General features: G+C 41.4%; 1 protein-coding gene across 1 annotated transcript; it reads left to right on the top strand.

The window, feature by feature from the left end:
* Positions 1-3,593: 3,593 nt before the first annotated feature.
* Positions 3,594-23,100, top strand: LOC128709396 (guanylate cyclase 32E). Its single transcript, XM_053804394.1, has 15 exons — positions 3,594-3,831; positions 7,855-8,093; positions 8,209-8,331; positions 8,594-8,780; positions 9,594-9,844; positions 11,465-11,536; positions 13,746-13,891; positions 13,967-14,114; positions 15,729-15,740; positions 18,350-18,440; positions 18,511-18,698; positions 20,013-20,297; positions 20,378-20,624; positions 21,472-22,786; positions 22,893-23,100. Exons 1-15 carry the CDS (start codon positions 3,594-3,596, stop codon positions 23,098-23,100), a joined length of 3,750 nt encoding a protein of 1,249 aa, XP_053660369.1.
* Positions 23,101-23,267: the final 167 nt, after the last annotated feature.

The following is a 23,267-nucleotide window of genomic DNA, read 5'->3' as shown; positions in this document are numbered from 1 at the left end:
GCTAGGGTTAGCGATGTTTAAAGAACAAACAAAACTCCCGCACTCTACAGATGTCACTCAGTCAGTCAGTCAAAATAGACGACATTGGGATGGTCATGGCCAGAGTGTACAAAATACATAGCCAATACCTGTAAGCATAAATTTTAAGTTAATAATTTGATGGTATGTTTAGAGTTATTGAATAAGGAAAATAAAAACATATGAAAAAAGAGAAATATGATAATAAAGTATTCCTAATTGATTTACTACTAGAATAATTAATTAAAAAACGCATACAAATAAAACTGGCTTAAAGTATGATTGCGGCCATTATTGGCAACTGAACAATATCTTAAATTTGAGGTCTAACGAATTGTGTTACCAGCTTTATTTTGATATAGATTCAGTTACACCCTCTCTGGAGTTTCTACACATGAATATGGTGTGCCAGCGTTAGATGTCGGTTTTCATTCATCGTACACCTCTGTCTCAGCTTCGATCACCGGCTGTGTAGAAGCAACCAATGATGAAAAATTCAATACATTCTGTAGGGAGGAACAACAATTATTTACTAATTAATAAGACATAATGCAATGTAACGTTCTTAACACTTTCCTCACAAATTGGCCTATTAAACAACGCAAACAATTTGAAAACAGCTTATCACATCAGTCATAGTTACCCATGTGAGTCACGATACAGTTTGGCTCTGGCTCCATAATTAAACTTTTGTGAACCAATGTTCACCAATCCCTCGTTGACTCATTTACCGCGTACAAATAGTTCAGTTGTTCCACACAAAGTTTCTCCCCCCGTTTGATCGGTGAAATGAAATAAGGTTCATTTAAAAAAGCAAACCCAAACTCCGACAGTGCAAAAGAACCATTTTTTCGCAACTAATTACCAACACAAACCCGTTCGTGGTTCTATGTCAAATAGATGGTAATGAGACGCACGAAAGGTTTGGCTTACATTTCGGGTATGGGTTATTACTTTAACGATACCGACAAAGTTAGTTTATTTCGCATGCGGTAAGCTCCATGACGAGGGTTGAGCGAAACTGACAGGACACATGTTGATTTGGAACATTGAAGGAAGGTTCTCGATGGTGTGGGGTTTAAACATTTTTCTAACAATCGTCGTACATTGTGCTGGTGTCGTTGGGATTTTTGCTCGCTTTTCTAGTTTAGTCATGTTGCAACCTTCTGTGTAACAACTCGCCGAGGTTTAGTTTTTTTTTTGCGGAAAAGGACCAAATTTTACGCACATGCAGAAGTTTGAAGGCAACATTACAAAGGCGAATGCGCCCATGAGTGTGCATGTTTACGGATGCTAACATATTGACGAAAGTCCAACGTAATATCCCGTCTTGATCGACACCATAAAGCTGCCCCGACATACTTGATCCCTTTTCACCCACGGTATTGGTTCGGAAACGGTTCGAAAGTTAGACACCGCCATCGGCCATCGGTGTCATTGCGCGTCCAGACGAGATTAAATGTAAATTTGCTTCCCTCCGGGGCAAATTCGGCAAATGCAAATTATCTCCACACGACTGATCCAACCGCGTGCAATTGCGTGGAATAATGTGGCGAAGGTTAAACGAAACGATCGGGAATATATGACACGCACACGGGATATTGCCGTATTAAGGCCAACCCTGTGGCCCTTGCCGGGAACCCGGGAATTGACCAATTGTCGCATCGAAAATTTTGTTCATATGTGTCGAAAAGTTCTATGTCGCAACTTGCACCGGTTGATACAGGGCAAGAATATGGTGGTGTTGGTTTTGTTTTGGCACCAAACAAGAGAAAAACAAACTTTTCGATACTGTCTACGTTCAATTTACGCTATTTTGGAATCGGATTTGATCTCCACGGAATGAAGCGTGGAACATCGGGGTTGGGGGGAGGGGAACCTTTTGCAGTTTTCAATGTGAAAATTGAATGAAATCCCTATCGCACGGGGTTTTCCCCAATGGATTGAGTAGTCGAGTGCCGTGCTATTTACAGGGAAGCTACCGCTGTAAGACACAAAATTGCTGTGTTCATGTTGTTTCTGCTTCTTGCACGTGGTAGTTGGCTGTTGCATGGAGCTGCAGTTTCCATAATGGAAAATAAACGAAAGATACCAGATAACCGAAATTGATGTGGGACGGCAAAGTTTTCTCGGCGACAATCTGCAAAGTAAAAGGTTCGGCTAAACGGAAGGTTTGCAACGTACAGTAGAGTTTACGTAATAGAGGTAGGGGAATTTATGATACTGCTAAAATCTGCAATTTTCCTCAATTATGCTTTTTTTTTAATGTAATGCTAAATATTAAATGAAATTAAATCACACCTACTTAATGGAGGATGTATTTGCTACATATCATCACTTCCTACAAGGTTGGAACGAGTACAAAATGGCTTATAATCTCATCGTTTTTCCTGTTTATCATTAAATTGTAATTTATAACGTAACGCAATAGTTACTTTATTGCGTATAAAAATGTAACTAGAAGTTAAAAGTGTGACTCAAAACTATACCACAATTAACTATCAGCAAGGGATGTGGTATTATGGTACAATGCTTTGACGCGCACTCCAACACACCAAGCGCCGGAGTTCAAATCTCATCTCGACCGTGGTTCTCCAACGCCCGAAGCCAATAATTTTTAAACTATTCGCTTTTACATTCAAATACCTCAAAGATAGAGGTATGAGACTAATCTTTCATATCACAGTACCGTTTGATAATGGCAGTTGAAATTAATGCTTACAAACTTCTCATAAAATCCCGTTATTGTTTACTTTGCAAAAAAAAAAAAATAGTATATTTTGAAACTCCTGACAAGGAATAACAAATTGGAACAAATCAATGAAATTTTGTTTTGAATTTCTCATCAAAAACTGTTGGAAAAATCTAATTAACCCTCAAAATTTATCAAATTACATCAACCAGTAATCAACTTCTAATTAAATAGGCAATTGTCATACCCAGCGAGAATTTTCGAACGATCGAGCTAATTTGTTTACTGTAGTTGCACCGTAATCACGTTTACTGAACACGCTTGGTCGGGTGGAAGATAATTAAACCTGTGTGAGGCAATCAACTGACCAAAACCAACACTAAATTCCATATCCTAAACCACGCTGGAAGCTAATTTGCGGCAGAATAAAATACTACACAAATTAATTAAACTATTCACCGCAGGGCAAACTAATTTCGGTTCGCCGTTTCCTATTAGCCATATCGTTGGTTTGTCATGCTGTGTATGAAATTTATATTTGTTGATGTTCTTTCTCATTGCAGGAAATAGTGAAGCGTTGCGAACCATTTATTAAAAGCAGAAGTTTACCTAGTGGGCAGCGCTGCAACTTCATACCCCATCGGTCTGTTCAAAGAACGTTCAATCCATGCCGGGAAATCCCGGAGAAAAGCCTTTGAACGTCCGCCTAGTGGCTGTTTTCCGCCTGCAAACACTGAAAGTAATGCGACAGGAAGATGGTATGCGTTGCCGGCAGTAAGATGCTCGCTGATCGCTGCTGGCTCGTCTGTTCGGCAAAGCTTCTCCCGCCCCGGGCGAACCGAGTGAAACCGAGTCTGGTCCGGTGTACTGCAAACGTGACGTTATGAAGTCCTGTGGACGCGAACCGGCCGAACGTACCAAAGGGTTGTTAAACAGTGCAAGTTCCGGTGGCAGTGTGGGACGATTTTGTGATCGACTGTTCGGGCTAGAGTGGAGCAGAATCTTCATCGTTGTAGCCGTGCTCGGTGGTTTGGTGGTATCGACCGTGGGGGATGTTTTTACCGTTGGCTATCTGACCGGATCCCAACGGCGGCCGGGTGATCGCGTTTACGCACGACCGGGTGAGTAACGTTGGACAATCATAGAGTATATGGTTTTAGTTGTAGTGTTTTTAACATTAATTTAAAAATATTAAACATCTCTCTTAAACCATCCTGACGGTTCAGTAGTGACCAGTAGATAAGCGCCTGAAGGTATGCATTTTGTTTCTCTAATAATCACTTGTTTATAAATCATTTATGATTATCACTAACATCCCGGACGAACAACTAGTCTTGACCAAACTGACTTCAAACTATTCACAACAATTATAAGCAGATACTACAAAATAAAAAAAAATTGCATAACTTCAGGCGTTATGAACCAAATTGTATGTCGACTTTATCGAAACTGGAAGTTAGATGAAATATCATCTTTCTATGTGGCACTATCGCTGTGGGAAGTTAAATTTGTCCTTTATTTCAGCATTTTTTATGCCTTGGATAGTAAATAACGGACGGCAGCTATATGAAACTAAATTTATCAACTGTTGTCGCCCGAAACGAAGAAACCGCGCACTGCTTCAACTACATTACGCTACAAGTCGAAGCGGAGAGAGAGAATAATAATTAGGTACCATTTTCCGCAAAGCCAACCGTAAAACCCACTTTGCGAAAGCTGCTTGACGGGACGTCACCCATCGTACTAATCCGTCCTAAAGCACATGCTCGTTGCTTGCTTTGCGCGGTACTTCCGTTGCTCAGGGCGCTGGTGTTTCTGTTTTAAATGGTAGCGCAAATCGTTTCGAATGACTGGTGGGAAAATTGTGTAACGTTTGGACGCTTTTTTTCGGTTGGCAGCTGCTTTACTGGGAATGTCGTATGCGATGTTCGTTGGTGTAATTTTGAGCTTAATAGCTCAGTGGTTGCATAGTGGTGTGTTGCTCTTTCTTTAGACAGCGTTCCTTTTCGTTACATTAAAGGCACTTGAATGTAGTAGGATACTTTACAAGGAAAGAATCGTTGTGAAAAGCTATTACTTGTTGAGAGTATGTTGTCTTTTCCGTTAAAAAAATAGGTTTGTAGTAAAGTCCAGTTCATTTATAAAACTTTATACAGATAGGAACAACTAATCACGCTAAACAACTTGATTGTAAATACAATATTTATTGTGATAAAATTCTAATTTTCCTGAACATCTCTCATGTCGCATCATAATGGTACACGGATTCCTAAGAGACCGTGCCGAAAAGGATACTTCACTTTCGTCAAGTATAGCAAAAGATAAAACTAAACTGACATCTTCACGCGCAAGAAAAGCACAATCCAAGAGGACAAAATTTGTCATCCCGCGTAAAGAGCTGTCATTTATCTTGGTTGCCGAAATGGAAAGCCAACGCCATCGCTCATGGGCCGGTTTCCGCCAGCGAACGGTACATTACTACCGACCGAAGAAAATGACGCCGTCTATGCGTGCACCTGGTTGTTTAACGATAGCATCCGTCCTGTGACCTTGTGAATTCCCGTTCCCGAATTCTTGATACCGTGATAACATGGGGCTGCGAATGGGATCTCCACCCAAGCGGATGGGAGGATATTTGTCGTCCTTGAATTTCGACCGCCCGTATCTGGTGCGTACATAAATATTAATGCGATCAGATTGTGCGGTTTGAATATGCAATGTTTCGGTTTCACATGTTCAAGTGTGGAGCTGAAATTGCAAGTGTAATTGTGTGGGAATATGTCCCATCCCTTTAGAGCATCCAGATCGTCTGGTGGTGATAGCAGTGAAGCGAAAGCACCAACAAGCGATTTAATTGGTTCGAGGTGATGAAAAAAGTGTTTGGCAAAGTGATAAGAACATGGCAATTGGAGTCAAACTGCATTTGACTTGTCGCCTTGCAGTGTGATTTATGTTTTCGTATGGCACTTGCGAAAAAAAAACACAGAAATGAAGAAAATCGTTTACATTAATTTGGGAACTAGCATTAATTTATTTCGTGCATTCGATGCCTGCATGAAACTGCAACGTTCAAAGCAGAAATAAAAAGTTCCCTAGCGTAATTTATTACAATTTTATGTAAACGAACCTGTTTCGTCGCCATAATTTAATGTAAAAATAAAGCTATTGTTTAAGCAAAATGGGTCAAGTGGAAAATGCGTGGAAAAGTGCCTCGCAGCCTACGAGTGTATTTGCGTGTTATCACGGGAAGGGTACACGTCATTTAAAAACAGAATTGAAAAACTATGCTACGAGTCGATTTTTTACTGTCGCTGCGACGGATTGATGTAAATGGCAAAAGCTTGCACTTAAGTTTCTAGCGTATTATTTTCTTTCGGGCACTGACATGAAGCGGGTCGGATTAAGGATACACAGCCACATCCGGTTCTCCTTGATGCTGCCTTTGTGCTTCACCATTGATCTGAGCCACTGACAATGGAGCGGATTACGATGTAATTGAGTTCTTTCCCGAGATTGATTATACATCTCCGGGCGAAAGTTTGGCGCCAAACAATGGCGGTTGGTTGTATTTTTTTATCAAACCAAACAATAGAGATTCGAAGTACAGAAGGTTACTTGTATTTTATACAACTTCTCGATCCTCTCTACTTAATGAAACTGTAACCGTCAGCATCATTTCTTTAGTGTTTCGCATTTTATAGCATGTTTATAGTATGTAAATATATTGTACACATTGATTCATGTTAAGGTGTTTAGACTTTTCTTATTCATTTAAATGTTATTAATAATATACGTTAGTGATGTTTACAGTTAAATGAACTGTTAAACTATTGGTCTCAAATCATTTCAACGATGTCGAACGAGCGAAACATAAAAGATCGCAAGCGGACAGAAGACTGGGTACTCGGGTCTTAGACGAGAACGACCCGACAATGTCCTCAAACATAGGATATTACAAAAGGTATTGACCATAAGTTATACAAGAGTCCTCTGAGCCCTGCTGACATGGGTGGTGATATGGTTTGAAATGGTGTGGCTGTCATCAAGCTATATGTCCGGGATCTTAATGGCACAGAACCGGTTTCGAAGCCCCTGTACAATAGAATAGGGATTACACACTAGGATGGATAAAGGATGAACTAGTGAAGGATAAGACGACCACTTTTAGAACATCAGCATAACACATAACAACAGTCGGACAAATCTTACAACATCATGGATAAATAGGAAATATAGAAGACATACATCCATCTTGAAGTATTGAGGATTTCTTGAGGTCTAACAGACCACACACTTAGCTCTGTAACAGTAACTAATTGAATGCACAATTGGTTTTCAAAACTTGGCCTTAACTAAAGTCGTGTTAAATAGTACAGACATCGCAATGTAACGCACTACAACACCTTCATCCTTCAATAAAGCTAGTCTGTATCTTTGTTTCAGTGCAAGGATTTGATAGTTAAGGCAAATACAGTACCTAAAGTAAGGGACTCTTTGAGGGTCTTAAATTGCACAAAGTAGTATTCTTCAATCGTCCTATTTTGGTCCTATTTTGGTGCAAAAATGGTGACCCCTTGAAGACTTCAACTCCTATTCTTGATTGATAAAATGCGGCAGATGTTTGTGCCATAAACATCTAAATATTTCCTCTTCTTGGCATAACGACCTGGTACGTCATATGTTTCCCATTTCCGGCCTACTACTAGGCTGATTTTACCGAGTAGCCGGATAGTCTTTCTTTGCTACGAGGTTTTTGTCTCGGACCGTTCGCGTGGGGCTGGCGTTACTTCCAAATTTATTTACTCCAAGATACTAAAAGAACTCTTACATCGTGGAGCTAATGAACTGCCAAACTTCTTTTCTTGAATATCTTTTCTCACCTAAAGTCTCTTATTGTAACTGTATTTCGCTTGGCCGCAAGCGCTGTGTTTACTGTAGTCCACTTCTGCGCAACACTACTTAGAACTACTTCCCGGATGGGATTGTTTGCCACTGACGGCAAACTTTCCTCCAAGATGGACAATTAAATGTGCACTAATGCCTGCCCGGCATGCTGCTCTGCGGGCTCGCAGATGCGACCGTACACGCAAACCGAATGTAATAGCATTTCCGTACCCTTTATTTTTATTCCGGGCGTCGGATAGGATTACAAATTTCCGGTGCCATAACCCTAGCCATGACCGAGGTGAACGACCGGTACTTCAGCAAGCACGGGCACGAGTTACGGTTCGAGGTGGCGGAAACGTACGGCGAGGAGGTAACCAGCATTCGCAAGACGGCCGACCTCTGGACGAAGGACGTGATCGGATACGTTGGACCACAGGAAACCTGCGTCCACGAGGGCCGTATGGCGGCCGCCTTTAATCTGCCAATGATTTCTTACGTGAGTGAAGCGCACCATTTTGTTGTTTTTTTTTCTTTTGTTGCTTTTCGGAACTATTTTCATGTTGTGTCTTGTGTCGATTCCGTGTTTCTTCCTTCACCGGTCCGGTGGATAGTTCTGTACGCACAACGAAACGTCCAACAAGAAGCACTTTCCAACGTTCGCTAGAACGCGACCGCCGGATCTACAAATTTCCAAATCGGTCGTCTCGCTGCTCCTCGCCTACAACTGGACCCAGGTAGGTGTGCACGGATTCGTTTGTGTTTGTGTGCGTGCGTACGTGTGTCTATCTGTCCGTATGCTTTAGTTAGACCTTAAGTTAGTACGCTTGTCTGGCTGCTTGGCGAAACAACACTCCAATCGTTGAAAGCAAAACAAAACACAAAACAAAAAAAGAATACAACCAATGCCAAACTTCCCGCTCTACTCGATATGTGTCTTGCCGAATACAGAAATTCGATCGAAAAAATGGAAAAATAGTTTTCCTCGGCTTCTTTAAGGTTAGTTTTTTGTATCGTGCTTCAGACAACGGTGAGTTCGATGCGGTTGCCGAAACGCTCAAGACGACGCTCCGGACGGCCAGCATCCGGATCCGCTCTGTTGCAACCTGGACCGACATTTACCACCACGGGTATTCGAGCAATCCGTTCGAGCGGCTAGTGGAGGACACGTACGAGGACACAAGAAGTAAGTCGATCGATTGGGAGAAGGAGCTTTATCATTTTTTAAGCATGAAGAACTCGCTAAACCATTAGCTTACCATATTCAACGATTTATTATGAAATATACACGGCTAAAGAGAATAGGATTCTTCTCTTATTTGACGACCTACTTACCGCTTACCTTGTGATAATATGATTTTACCTCATAATTGAGCTTACACTATCGAGAGTCGATCAGATTCGATCCCATGACTGTGGTGCAGTAGACCTAACGCTTAGCTCGACGACCACGGGATCGCCACCCTCACGTGTGCGTTAGAATTGAAAGAAGAATGAAGACTTGTTTGATGATGTTATCCAATATTTCTACTTTTTTTAATTTATAAAGCGGTATGCATCAATTTGTACAAAGCTCGTTCGATTACCATTAATCAGATTACGGTTTATCAGCGCTACCGTAGCTGGGTACAAGTGTCGATAGCAGATCGCTTAAATTTCAATTAATAGCACCCGTTTACCGAGCTGTCGCGGTTTTTTTTATTTTGATAAATTATTTCCAATTTGCTCCAATGACCTTCTCTCTCACTCTCTCTCTCTCTCTCTCTCTTTCCTTCGCACTCCTTCCATCTCCCTTTCTTCTTTTCCTCAAAACCGTGGAAATGTGCTAGAGATGCTCACCGTTTGACGCTTTTTATTTATTCATCTTTCTCGTTTCCTTCACCGGTTCATTTTCCTTCCAAGTCCACGATGGACAACACTTTGGCCAGAACATTAATCAATGTATTGACGTTTCTCGTTCGGGTTTCTTTGCTTTTTCGCGCCCTTCCTACCCCAACAGTTTATCTTGTGCTGGGATACCACTACGAGCACATCGGGCTGCTGGTGAGCCTACGACGGCGCGGTTTGCTCGAACGGGGCGACTACTTTGTCGTCGGTGTCGACATCGAACAGTACGATGCGGCCCTGCCGACCAAGTACATGCACGGGCTGTTGCAGACGACGCCGGATCCGGACGCGGTCGAAGCCTTCCGGCATTATCTGGCCATCGTGCCGTCGGCGCCGGTACGATTCGAAGAGTTCGCGGTAAAGGTGAGTGTCAGTTTTGAACCGTTCCATTTCACTGCCCGGATGATGGAAAAAAGAATGCCGTCGATAGAGCGCTTGGTTGTGATAAATCTGTTTCGACCAACAAGTGGTTTCGATTGTCGGTGGAGCATTTTTCTCCGTGAAGTTTTGTAAATGATTTTCCTTTTTCAATCAAAATTTGCGACAGCTTAGAAAAAGTCGAGATAAGAAATTGCGGAACGGTTTCAGATTCTTTCCGTGTGTTGTGTACGCATGATTGATGGGTATAATCAATCAAATCTTTAGTAAATACAACACGCTGTCTATCTGTCAAATTGTGTTTATTGCATTTTAAGGCAAGAAGAGATTTAAGACTGCTCCAGTGCAGTTAGCGATTGTAGCAATTGCGACTGCGACTTTGCCAAACTTAATACAAAAAAAAAAATGCGAAATCTCGCGATGTGTATATTTTCTGCGACTTTGTGTGACTTCGACGCCATGACAGTTGATCTGTCATCACGGGAGGAGTTGCTCAATATGCTGCCGATTCAAATGTTTAAATTAAAATTAATTCAGTTGTGAGCCATTAATAATTACATTACTCATTGTACATTATTTTATAACATAATTTAATTAAATTCGTTTAATGTTTTCCTGCTACCGGTTTGAACAAATACGTAAACGAACTGGGTGTGAGGCTGTGTGTGAAAATGTAAACAACTTTGACAGCTCGAGAAGTCGCAATTGCGACAATCGCTGACTGTGTAGGAGCAGTCTAAAATAAAACGATGAAATAGAATACTCTTCGAAAGCTGGACTACAGTGGGTGAAATAAATGTATGCTCGTTTTTTTTGTGTTTCGCTTTTAGAACTCAATATTTGCAAATAAATAACTAACGTAATGAAAATATGATAAAAAAGTAATTCTCACCTGAACCAACCGGCATAAAAGAAATCGTAAAATAATAACTGGATGCAATTAAGCACGGTCCAAAAACAAAAAGGAGACATAAGCTCCACATGGGCAGTAATAAAATTGATTTTACGACCGTTAAAACGGGCACAAACAAAGCCGCTGTTCGCCAATAATTACTGTGTGTACAGACTGCGGGATGAGATTTTTATATTTTTTGGAATGAAAGTTAAGAAGCGCAAGTTAATATAATCAACCGTGCACTTTCTGCTTGCGGGAACGAAACTCCGAAAAGGAAGCGAAATTATTTACGAACCGAAATAAATTCCGACCAAAAAAAAAAAACGCGAAACGACCATTTGGCGTTGAAAAGGCGTTTGGGGTTTGGTATTGCGATAATAAATCTTTCTCACGAGCGTCCAAATAAATACACAAATGCCCGCTCGCTGATGCACTGGTGCACGATGTGCAACAACCGATACGTTGCACTCGGCACATGGTGCTCCAGACTGTGTGCGTCTGTCCCGTCGCTGTTTTGCACGCCACTGTTTACAGCACCGTTGCATCGGAAGGATCGAAAACGAACGTTAATTTATTATGATAACGAAGCGAGCAAACGAAATGGTAACATGACGGTTTTCCTACGGTTTACAATGTGGGGTGTTTTCTTTTATTAGCATTCGAAAGTTTAACACGTTGTCCTTTCTCTTTGACGCTTGTCGTTACAACAGGTTAACAAATATTTGGAGCTACCACCGTTCAACTACCGGAATGCGTTGATCTTCTTCGGAGGCGTAAAGCAGGTAAATATTTACAACCAACGTTAAGCGGCAGATTAATACTGCAATAAGGGAGGGTTGTTTGAAATACGAGTTGTGCATTATTGGACTACAAACACGTTGATGAGAATGACATGAGGCAGATTAAGTTGGATCGTAATTTAAAAAATACACGTCACGTCTTTGTCTAGATGGTTTAATACCTCTGCGTTGAAAAGTGTGTCTTAATGAACGGTAATTTTTGGGTTTTTTATTCTATTTTTGAACATTGATTGAACATTGCAATTTTCCTTGAAGAATTCTTGAAAATTCCTCTACCAGCCTTATTGCGTAAAATTTCAAATTCTGCACAGAGTTGCATTTATATGATAGCACGGATTTTTTTTGCACATGCTTCCTTTCTGAGCTCCGGACACCACTCAAGTAATAGAGCTCCCCACCCACAGCACCTGTCGTCCAATAAACCCACTGACTGTGGGGAATCATTTTCCGACCGCATGCGGTGCAAGGCTCGTTATCGGATGCCTTTTATGCGATCGGAACCCATGGTTATTCATACGGAAATTGAATTAATATGCCACTTCCTTACGGTTCGGCTAAGCGAACGGTGCATGCAGCCGGCAGGAATAAGTTGATTACCGATCCTTCTTGGTCGTTGCATCGCTGCAGCACGACGGGGCGCTGCCGTACTTGCCGCTAAGGACTTGGTAATCGTTTCCCTCTAAGGAGCACATTGATTTGCTCATCCGATTACGATTGCAAGAGCAAGTAGGTTTGAGCAAGATCAAGGAATGTCGACTAACTTTACTGGTATAGCAATTGGAGACAGATACAGGAACACTTTACTTGCTGTAGATGGAACGTTCCTGTAATCACAATGGCTAATGGAATTTTGTATAAAATACTTTGAGGCCATCTTCGTCATAATATTAATTAATCCGAATAAAAAATATAAAAATATTGAATAAAGAATATTGAATATTATATTGACAAAATTAGGTCCTTTTCATATTAATGTTTTATGTAAATCTGATTTTACTGTAATTGTTTCATGTTTTATCGCAATGTTTTATGTTTTATATGCACAATATTATTAGATTCAGTATGTTAGTCTGTTTTTATATAATTTTCAGTTTTTTTTTAAAAGAGTTTTCTACAGTTACTTGCATTTATTTTATTTTGTTTATGTTTCAAGTTTGTTTTCAAGTTTATTTTCATACTTTTCGTTAAATATTTAATAGTATTTATTTGTATCCTTTTTATTATGTTTCGTCATCTTCAATGGTGCCATTTTAACTAGAAATTCCAGATTATTAAATCAATTTACTACTTTACGATATTGCTTTGATAGTAACAAAGAATTAATATCTCCAACAGTTATTGGACGGACTCTTTACGCCACATAAACACCCAATTTGCTCTGGCTTTTGTTAGCATTTGGTCAATATTGATTTGACCTAACAGAGTACGTACAGCTTATTTCCACAACTTTAAGTACAGCAATGGACAAAGACCGAAGCCTTCAATCAAACGCATTGAAGATTCGCTGTGCAAAGATGATGGTGCATTCTATTGTTGTGCAGCTTCTGACCACACAATTGCTTGGTACTAATGGCTTAGTATTGCACTTCCACTGCACTGTGACCTGCAATCCTGCTGCACTTTGTGCTCAAGTGGAGCTTCTTTCACAAGAACCCTGATTGCTTGTGTCTTGAATGGAGCAGCCGCATCGATAATCGATTAGATCTTTGCAAACCGCGGGATAAGTTTCGTAAATAAAGTTGCGATCCATGTGATCAGTTGCATTGTGATGGTGGAAGATTTCGGTTTCGTTATATCCGGGTTTTGTTGCGAACGGGACAGACCGATTGGAAAGCAGCTTACAAAGGCACTGCGATGATTTTAGGACCGTTCCAACGTGGAGAAAGGAATCTCAATTTGCAGCTGCTAAGTGGACGGAAGAGTGTTCCGAGAGTTCCATTAGCAGTCCATTACGAATTTGGTTTTCGCTTTATTTAAATGATACCCTACGGTGAACTGTTTGTCTAGACTTTCCCGAGTATGGGTTTGGAAGTAGAACGAAAAAAGGATTGACAGAAAGGAAAATCGAATCGCTTCAGGCAAAAAAGACATGAAATTCGCGTAAATTACATCGCTGAATAATAAGCAAAACTCTTTACTAATCCTCTCTATCCTTTTCCCTTTTCCTCGCGGCGTAACGCGTTGCACATAGATAAGGGCGGAAGCTGCCTATCTGTACGATGCGGTCCATCTGTACGCAAATGCACTGGTGCAGGTGCTGCTGTCGGGCGGGAGTCCGAAAAATGGTACCGCCATAATCGAAGCGATTAAGGGACGCGCTTACATGAGTGCGATGGGGTAAGGTGAACGACCGGGGCGTGGGGTTTTACATCCTTGCGAGCGCAATTTTTCACCCTCCCTTTCTGCCCACAGCTATCTGGTGCACATCGACGAGAACGGTGATGCGACCGGTAACTACACCATTCTCGCCCGGAAACCCGTCCCCAGCACGACCGCCGGCAACCAGCACGGATTGTTTCCGATCGGGCGGTTCAGCTCACCGACCGTGGATCGCATACCGGTAAGTGGGCAATCGGTTACACACATACACACACACTGTGTGTGCACATTTTTCCAACTAGATGCACTTTTAATGCGTTGCCCCGGGCGGGTGCTCAGTGGGCACGGGGAAACACATTTGCAATAAAATAATATTATGGAAATGATATGCTGATGTCATAACGCCGAGAGCGGATACGTAACATACGGTTCTTTAAGCTGAACTTTTCATTCCATTTCGAGCTGTGATAAAAGAATGTTTTATTACATGTGTCAGATGAGTTTTTTTTTCAGCAAACAAATTTAAAGAGTTCTTTTTATCTTTACCTTTAAAAATCGGAAAATGAATAATCATAAATAGAAAAGCTATTTTAATGTATATGAAATAAAGCATTTTCTACACTCTTGTTTTCAAGACACCATAATTTTTATAGAAAGATTTGTTTAAAAATTAGTCGCCAGTAGTTTTGATTTTAAATAAGTAAAGTATGTGAAAATTAGGTGATTTAGTTCGTATTTTAGTGTGGTCTAAAGCACTAGGCTCACTAGAGTTGCATGTTTGGCCCGGTCGAATAGTGTAGGCGATAGTGTACTAGTCAACTATTCACTCCGGTTTTGGGTTCAAATCCCAACGATTCTTGCCCCCCAGGTTGGGGTCCATCCAATATGTTCAGCTTTTCAACATCTTGGAAACCATTAGGCTGGTGTCACTGCTTCTAGATAAAATCGCGTCCCAGTTGTTGTCGTCGACACAAATCAAACTCGTTTGAAATTTTATAGCGTCGCAGCGATGCTATAAAAATAGGCAGAATAAAATTAAAATTATGTTGCTTTTAGGTGTCTAAATGTTGGCAAATCGTAATTGAAACTCTTATGTGCGTGTAAGTAAATTCGATTCAATAAACGAAAACACATGAATATTTACGAACGTATAATACAAGCAGTCCCCGAGATACGCGGTTTTTGGATAGTTATCAGCTGAGTAAGTATATAGCACAAAATCTAAGCAAAAAAGCGGAAAATTGGTCGAAAATAGCTTCCTTTGTCATATAAAACATTTGTTTTTTTTTTAATTTATTTTAATGTGTTCTTTCATAACATCGCCTGTTTCGTTGAATCAAATAAGTGCAGAGAAGGAAGTCAACGATAATATAAACGATTTTACTCCTGGATTCGACTTACGCGGAATTCACGCGGTCCGCTATAATAGCGTATCTCGGGAACTGCCTGTATGTGTAATATCTCTGCAGAACTAGAGTTAAGTTCAAACCCTTTATAACGGTTTGTTTATGTTTCAATGTGAAATCCGCTTGGAAATCACGACGAAAATCGCTCGAGCAGTGACACCGGCCTTACCCTTCAAAATATTACAGCATTATAGCAAGAAAAATAACAATTGATCATTTTAAACAGTTTAAAAAATAGTTAAAACATGATTAAACTGTGTTGCTTCGTTCAATTTGTGTTAATATAAGAATCATAAACAAACAAAATGTTTGATGAGGAAAACAAATTGATAAAAATTGTTGTACCATAGATATATGTGCTTTTCTATTATTTTGCGTATAAAAAAAAACCTTAACGTCCTTCTTCTCCGTACGCTTTGTATTTCCGCTCATCTTGTCACGCGCTGTAGTTTAAAATTCAGGTGAGTGAGTTGTGGCTGTGTCTCGATGTGCCCTTTCCCGTTCACTTTCGTTCTTTAGTTTTTCGTGTTCAATGTGTGCGAGTTTTCTTGAATCTTCCATGCCTGACCCCTCTTAAAATCTGGCCCGTAATTCGTTCTGTGCGATCAATCACCTGCGTGCCCTTTTGCTGCGCTAGTTCTAGTGCTGTGTATCACACTTGATCACCAACCGCCATTACGATGCGCGCCGGACGAAAGATGATCGATGTTGTTTTTCGTTGCCCGCTCCACGTTACGCGGTTTGTTTGTTTGTTTACTTTTATCATCGGTGGTATCCCCTTCGGCACAAGCGTAAAATGATCACTTTACGGCAATCGGACACTGTGCAAGCTGGTTCGTCCGGTTTTGAGGTGTCTTGCTTTAGAACTTGTTGTTATGATATGATGGCAATGATTAATAGCCAGCATGATTTCGCGAAGTTGGGGGAAAAGATGCTGAAAATAAGCATGCATCAACACTTGGTTTTTGGACGTTATGAAGGAAAAACAAACACAACAAGTTAAATTAAGTATCAAAAATAGAACCATGTTTACGTTCAAAGCATACTTTTAATTATCACTTTAAAGCAGAGCATTTTCCGTCGTTTTGTTGATATACATCAACGTCATTAATGGCAAATTAAAATCCGTTGTAAATACGATACATTTTGCACCTTTGCAATAGATGAAACCAATTATTGGTGTAGTTTATTGGTGTTGTGGTAAGCTGCGCTGCGATGGTGATATAATGTGCTTGCATTGTCCTGTAATCCTTACTTATTAATTATCCTTACTTAAAACCCTGTATTGTCCTGTAAACCTTACTTATTTTTTTGTTGAAGTAAAATGTAAATATAGCTTTAAAATATTAGAAAATGATTTGAATGACTGTTCAATGTGATTAAATATCCTTAGTTGCCTCTTGAGTAATAAAAAATAAGATTATTGTTTGGTATCCTTCACGGTCATCATTGACCGTTTTGTATTCTTAAATAGTTTTTTTGTTCATGTAAACATTTAATAGCCAATTAAATAATTTGTACAAAATAATTATTAATGGAAAAATATATAAATCAATACCACACTGGACAATCAATTATTAGCGACAAGCAAGAAGCACTAGAAATTGATACCGCACAAAAAGGAAATGTATCATATTCCATAGACCTTCAACGCAAAAATTAATTAGGAAACCTTTTCTACATTCCTTAGCATCAACCTTCGGTTCTATATTGTTATGAAACTGTCCCAACCGTTTAACCCTTTGCCTGGCTGTTGATTTGTCCCACCAAACTGGGCCGAAACGTTCCGTACCTTTCAGCCCGAATCATTACATTTAATTGTGGGTTTTTCATGAGTCTCACACCGATGCACAGTGGGCAGTTTCGAACAAATTTCGGTCAAAAACTATCGCTAGGATGAAATATTTGGTACATATATGTTATAACGCCATTTTGACATCTTCTGCAGTAGGGCAGTCTCGAAATATATGTTAATGGGTGATTGACCTCTATTTACATAGAGGATGAATGCCCAAGTCCTACAATGTGAAGCTCAAATACTCTATACTGTAAATTTTACGGTACATTAAGTATCGTTTTTTGTAAATTACTTTAAAATTTGAAGGAAAAGATAAAAGCTAGATTCGAATATTTTTTTGTGAATTGAAATTTTACGTCTTTTTGTATTTTTCATATTTTTTTTAATCATTATTCAATGTTTAAAAACGAATGGAGTCGCCTGGTAGTGTATGGAGATAAACTATTTTACAAAACAAATTATTATATGAAAAAGGGGCAAATTCGAGCAGATGATTTTTTCAACGAAAGTTAGATGAGCTATACGACTATAACCTACAATCATTGAAAGATCGCAGTTTTGCGAAGTTTTAAAATGGCATCATGTCCAAATTCGAAAATGTTATTATATAACTAGTTTTTTTTTTATCTTATCAATGTTATTAAGAGCAATAATGGTTGGATACCTCGAAACATCACTTAAACCTAAAGAAAAAAAAAGAAAACCTTTTCATAGAAGTGTCAAACTTAAAATTATTCCGATAACTTTTATTTAGATACAACAGTTCGAATTCGATAAGTTTTTTTTTCGAAATATTCAACTTTGGACGCTCATACCTAGCAAAGTAGAAGACCCAAAAATGTTTCTAAATTTGGGAATTGCCTAGTTTTATTTTATAGCTTTAAAACTGTCGTTGGTTTTTGCAAAAATACGATATTAATTTTTAATAGTTTTTACCCGGTAAATGCCCACTGTGCAATGGTCTGATTTGATTAATTGACGATACGGTTTGGGAAAAGTCCCTACCGATAAGCCCGTATCATTGAAAAGCTGTTCAGTTTTTTTACACTATCGTCAGTCCTTATTGTTATTATACTTATCCTTCACGGTTTTTTTCTTGAATATTTGTTGAATGATCTTTTGCATGATGAAAGTATTTACTCCCAACAGGAGGTTTTTAACTAAAGCATTACGTTCAATTTCACTCTCTTTTTTGCATTTGTCCCCTTTCGTTATATTTCCTTCCTCGCGTCTCTCCCGTCAACTTATGGGCATTTTTTCATTTCCGCACAGGAGATTCGGCTGTTTGATACGATCGATTGGGTTGGATCCGGTCCGCCGGTGGCTGAGCCTCGGTGTGGATTTCGTGGTGAAAAGTGTATCAGTAAGTATCGTTTTATGGACAGCGCGGCTCAAAAGCTCGCCTAATTCACACGCTTTTTCCCTTCGGATAGGCTATACGGGCGAGATAACGGGTGGCATTGCTGGCGGTGCGCTGCTGCTGCTGGGTGTCGTTTCACTCGTGCTGTACCGGAACTGGCGCTACGAACAGGAGCTCGACAGCCTGCTGTGGAAGGTGGACTTTCGCGAAATACAGATGCATGAAAATGAGAAGGAAACGGCCGGTCAGAAAATGACGCGGGTAGGTACCCATTTCCCGTCTTTTACGCAACTGTCAGTGAAGGCAGGCAGCGGCAGTGAAGGCACTTGACCGTTTGGGCAGGTGGTAACGATAAAACAAAAAAAAAAACAATGCTCCACCATCATGCTCGATTAAGCATTGATTTATGAAACAGCTTGGAAGCGTCGCACGGGAAATAACACTTAGACAGACGGAATGGCCAATTGATGGTTCGATTAACTCTCGACCCGCCCCAAAAGCCAGTGACCCAGATTTATGTGAATGTTTTTCTTTGGGTTTTTTTTTGTATTTAATTGTTGCTCGGACGGAACCATTTGCTAGGAGATTCCGTTGCAAAACATACTAACACGAGCAGGACCATACCGCCCCGCTGGTAATGGGGTGGTACAGCAGTGACACGCAGCACGCAATACACCTAGTGTCCTATACAACGAATTGGGTCGATGACCTAAAGCATACCTAAAAAAAAATGGAAATGAAACGCACAACATGAAACCATGCTGGTTCATGTCGGTTGAAAATAAATAAATAATAACGAGTTTCTTCCCTGTGCGTGTTTGAGGCGTTCTGTAACGTGGGGCAGCACAGGTATTGGGAAGTGACGTTCACCGACGTGTGGACCGACGTTTGCGACAATGCTGTCAATGTGTGAACGAGCATTATGATTTTCGGACGGGGTTTCCGTTGAGTAAGGTAATGTGTTTGATAAGGGTCGTGTTCAATCATGGTCCGCTTTTATGCATTGATCTTTTTGCGGCGCAATGTTACATACCATTTACTGAGGATATTTATTGGTACGAAAAAAAAATCTGTTCATCATTTGTGTTTATACTGCTCAAAACTTAAATCATTTATTTTTATTAACAATCAAATATTATAAAGTAGTTGCCCAAACATTATTCCTTTTTTTCGTTAGAACGGCGTTAGAATGTTATTAATAAAAGATTATTCCTTTTTGTTATTAATAAAAGAAAGATCGGATGCAATGGAGACGCATGGTACTTTGTACAAATGTGTGGCTGTTTTTCATTGCAATCTGTCAGCTAACCTACAATTAAACCTTTTTGCACTTCTTTTTTTAAACTTAATACAATAACAAAACAAATAAACATCTTTTTGCACTTCCTTTAAATAATGCACATTCATGGCTGAGACGATGTACTTTGGTAATGGCTGACTTTACTAGCTGTAGACAGTTCATAAATGGTATAAAGTTATAAGGCAAATAGGAAAAGCAAGGCAATAGGAGTGTAAAAGAGTAACAGAACAGTGTAAGAACATTCGTTAAATTTTCTCCCAAAAACTCTGTTCCAGACAACGCATCCATTGATACGCACGAGCCAGGTCAGCTTGAGCTCGAATCCGGACCTGGACTTCCGCTACTCGACCATCTTCACACCGATCGGTTTGTACAAGGGGCAGCTGTACGCGATCAAGAAGGTGAAGAAGAAAAGCATCGACATTACGCGGGAGATGAAGAAGGAGCTGAAGCTGCTGCGTGATATGCGCCATGATAATCTGAACGCATTCATCGGCGCGTGTACCGATCCGCCGAATATTTGCATTATTACGGATTACTGCAACCGTGGCAGCTTGAAGGTAAGAGCGTATTTACAGCATTCAATTTTACCGCAACAGCTCCCGCTCCACTAAACTGCTTCTTCTCCTACCACCCGCAGGATGTGCTGGAAAACGAAGATGTGAAGCTGGACAACATGTTCACGGCATCGATGGTGGCGGACATACTGCGCGGTATGATATATCTGCACGAGTCCCCGCTCCGATTTCACGGCTCACTGCGTACGTCCAACTGTTTGATCGATTCCCGGTGGGTGGTGAAGCTGAGCGACTTTGGGCTGTTCGCTTTCAAGCAGGGTTCGGAGGATGTGGCCGACGAGAAGGAGAAGCTCGAGGAAAAGTGTCAAAGTGAGTGGCGTGCAACCGGGTACAATTGTGTGGCGTACTGTAGTGTATTGTATTGTGAAGTTAAAAGCGATTTACTGTGCAGGCTTACAATGGGGGATTCCCTCTATTGCTAACAGTATAACTCACTCGAAAGCAACATTTTACACGTTCGCTTTTAACCTTTCCTGGTGGAAGTTGTTTATAGAAAGGGTGTAAGATAAACAAAGCTGCTATTTTCAGCACACGTCGTAGCTCAATCACCTGATTTGTGAGCACGGTTTATTCGCACGACTATTGTGTTACCCGTAGAGCTCATGGTGCAAATTAGTATCGTTAGATACCAGCAAATATTTCACCAGATTGTAAACAGCACTGGAAGACATTTCTGGTTGGTAGAACAATTTTATTACAGGTTGGAAGAATCTGTATTGGTGATCGATGTTTGGTTGAATTTTTAACAAATATTTCAAATGATTAATCTTCATTTATTGATTTAAGCCACGTCAGTCCTTGTGACAGCTTACTGAAGCGTTTTCAGTAAAACGCCTAAAGGTATGCAATGTTGAATAATAAAATCTTCTACCGATGTTCTATTTAAAGTACAATTTGAATGGTGATTGCATAATTTTAGGCGCATCACACTAAATACATTGAATGATGAACTGAATACTAATTAGTTAGTAACATGAGCGTTTAGGGAAGGATTAAGCATATACTTTTATACTGTCGTGATATATTCAATATTAGGCAATTGTGTACATGTTGTGAAGTAAAATTACTAACCCGCGAGGCCATATTTTACTCAGCACAACGAAAACCTACAACGGATATATCGTATAGTTGTTTCTATTTTATGCTTACCTTTCAGAACTACTGTATCGAGCGCCGGAACTGCTGCGTGCCGGCCCTACAGCAAGCGTACCAGGCACACCGAAAGGTGACGTTTACTCCTTCGGCATCGTGCTGTACGAGATCTTTACCCGCCGTGGCCCGTTCGGGGAAATCGAATGCACCCCGATGGAGTGTCTGAAGCGCGTCCTAAACCCACTCGATCCCCACACACCCTTCCGGCCCGCGATCCAACCCCTCGAAACATCGTTCGACTGTGTGCGCGAATGCTTGAAGGAGTGCTGGTCGGAGCGGCCCGAAGATCGGCCCGACTTTAAAGCGATACGCAACAAGCTGCGCGTACTGCGCAAGGGCATGCGGCCGAACATCTTCGACAACATGATGGCCATGATGGAGAAGTACGCGAACAATCTCGAACAGCTGGTCGACGAGCGCACGGATCAGCTGCAGGAAGAAAAGAAAAAGACGGAAGCATTGCTGCTGGAGATGTTGCCGCGACCGGTGGCGGAGCAGCTGAAGCGGGGCCATAAGGTGGAAGCCGAAAGTTACGACCTGGTGACGATCTACTTCAGCGACATCGTTGGCTTTACGTCGATGTCGGCCGAAAGCACACCGCTGCAGGTGGTCGACTTCCTGAACGATCTGTACACTTGCTTCGACTCGATCATAGGGCATTACGATGTGTACAAGGTGGAAACGATCGGTGACGCGTACATGGTCGTGTCCGGGCTGCCGATCCGGAACGGGCTGATACACGCGGCTGAGGTTGCGTCCATGTCGCTGCAGTTGCTGGAAGCGGTCGCCGAGTTTAAGATCCGCCATCGGCCGAACGATCGGCTGTACCTGCGGATCGGGATCCATTCCGGGCCGGTGTGTGCCGGCGTCGTTGGGCTGAAGATGCCCCGGTACTGTCTGTTCGGTGACACGGTCAACACGGCCTCACGCATGGAATCAACCGGACAGCCGCTCAAGATCCACTGCAGCTTACAGACCAAAGAGATCCTTGACTCGCTCGGTGGGTACCACTTCCAGGAGCGCGGTTTGGTGCCGATGAAGGGTAAGGGCGACCAGCGGACGTTCTGGCTGGTGGGCGAGGATCCGGACGCGCGGGCCCGTCGCACGAAGGAACGTACCGAGCGGCGGGGCTCACGAGCGCTCAACAAATATCTCGGCATGCTGAAGAGTGTCACCAATCTGCCCGGTGTACGCAGCTCGCTGAAAAGCCGCTCGTTGGGTTTGCCCCGCGGTTCGCTGCCTCGCTCCTCTAGTCTGGAGTCACCGAAAAGACTGAGATTTGCCAGTGGAGCCATGCTGGAGCAACATCGGTACCATCGGTAAGTGGATAAAAGATTGACGGGGGTTGTTCCCCCAAATGTATGCAATTAGCACGACAAAAAAGTTTTTTAACAATAACATTAACCACATGTCTGCTCACCGCAGGTACAGCGATGATGCGCTCATGGAAGTCATCTCCGACAGTAGCATCCGTCGGTCGGATTACAGCATTTCGGACGGTGCCGAAGACCTCACCGCCTCTTGCCCGTGCATTGAGCATCTCGGGATGGGTCAGTCGCAGGAACCGGCCTACCTGCTAACAAACTGCCCAACGGTAACGACACCACTGCTCAACAACAGCATCGCAACCTAGCCGCGCGACGGGTGGCAACACTCGGCGAACGCGTTGCGGTCTTTGTCCTTCCTTCTTACCGATATCTAGTCATACGCTCAATGTCTGTCTGTGTGCTTAAACTGCGATAAGCAAAGGTGATAACAGTGCTAGACCATATGAGACCCGTGTAGGCATGTAATACATAA

This window comes from Anopheles marshallii, chromosome 2, assembly GCF_943734725.1.
Source record: "Anopheles marshallii chromosome 2, idAnoMarsDA_429_01, whole genome shotgun sequence".
Lineage (NCBI taxonomy): Eukaryota > Metazoa > Arthropoda > Insecta > Diptera > Culicidae > Anopheles > Anopheles marshallii.
This window is presented reverse-complemented; position numbering and strand designations above follow the sequence as displayed.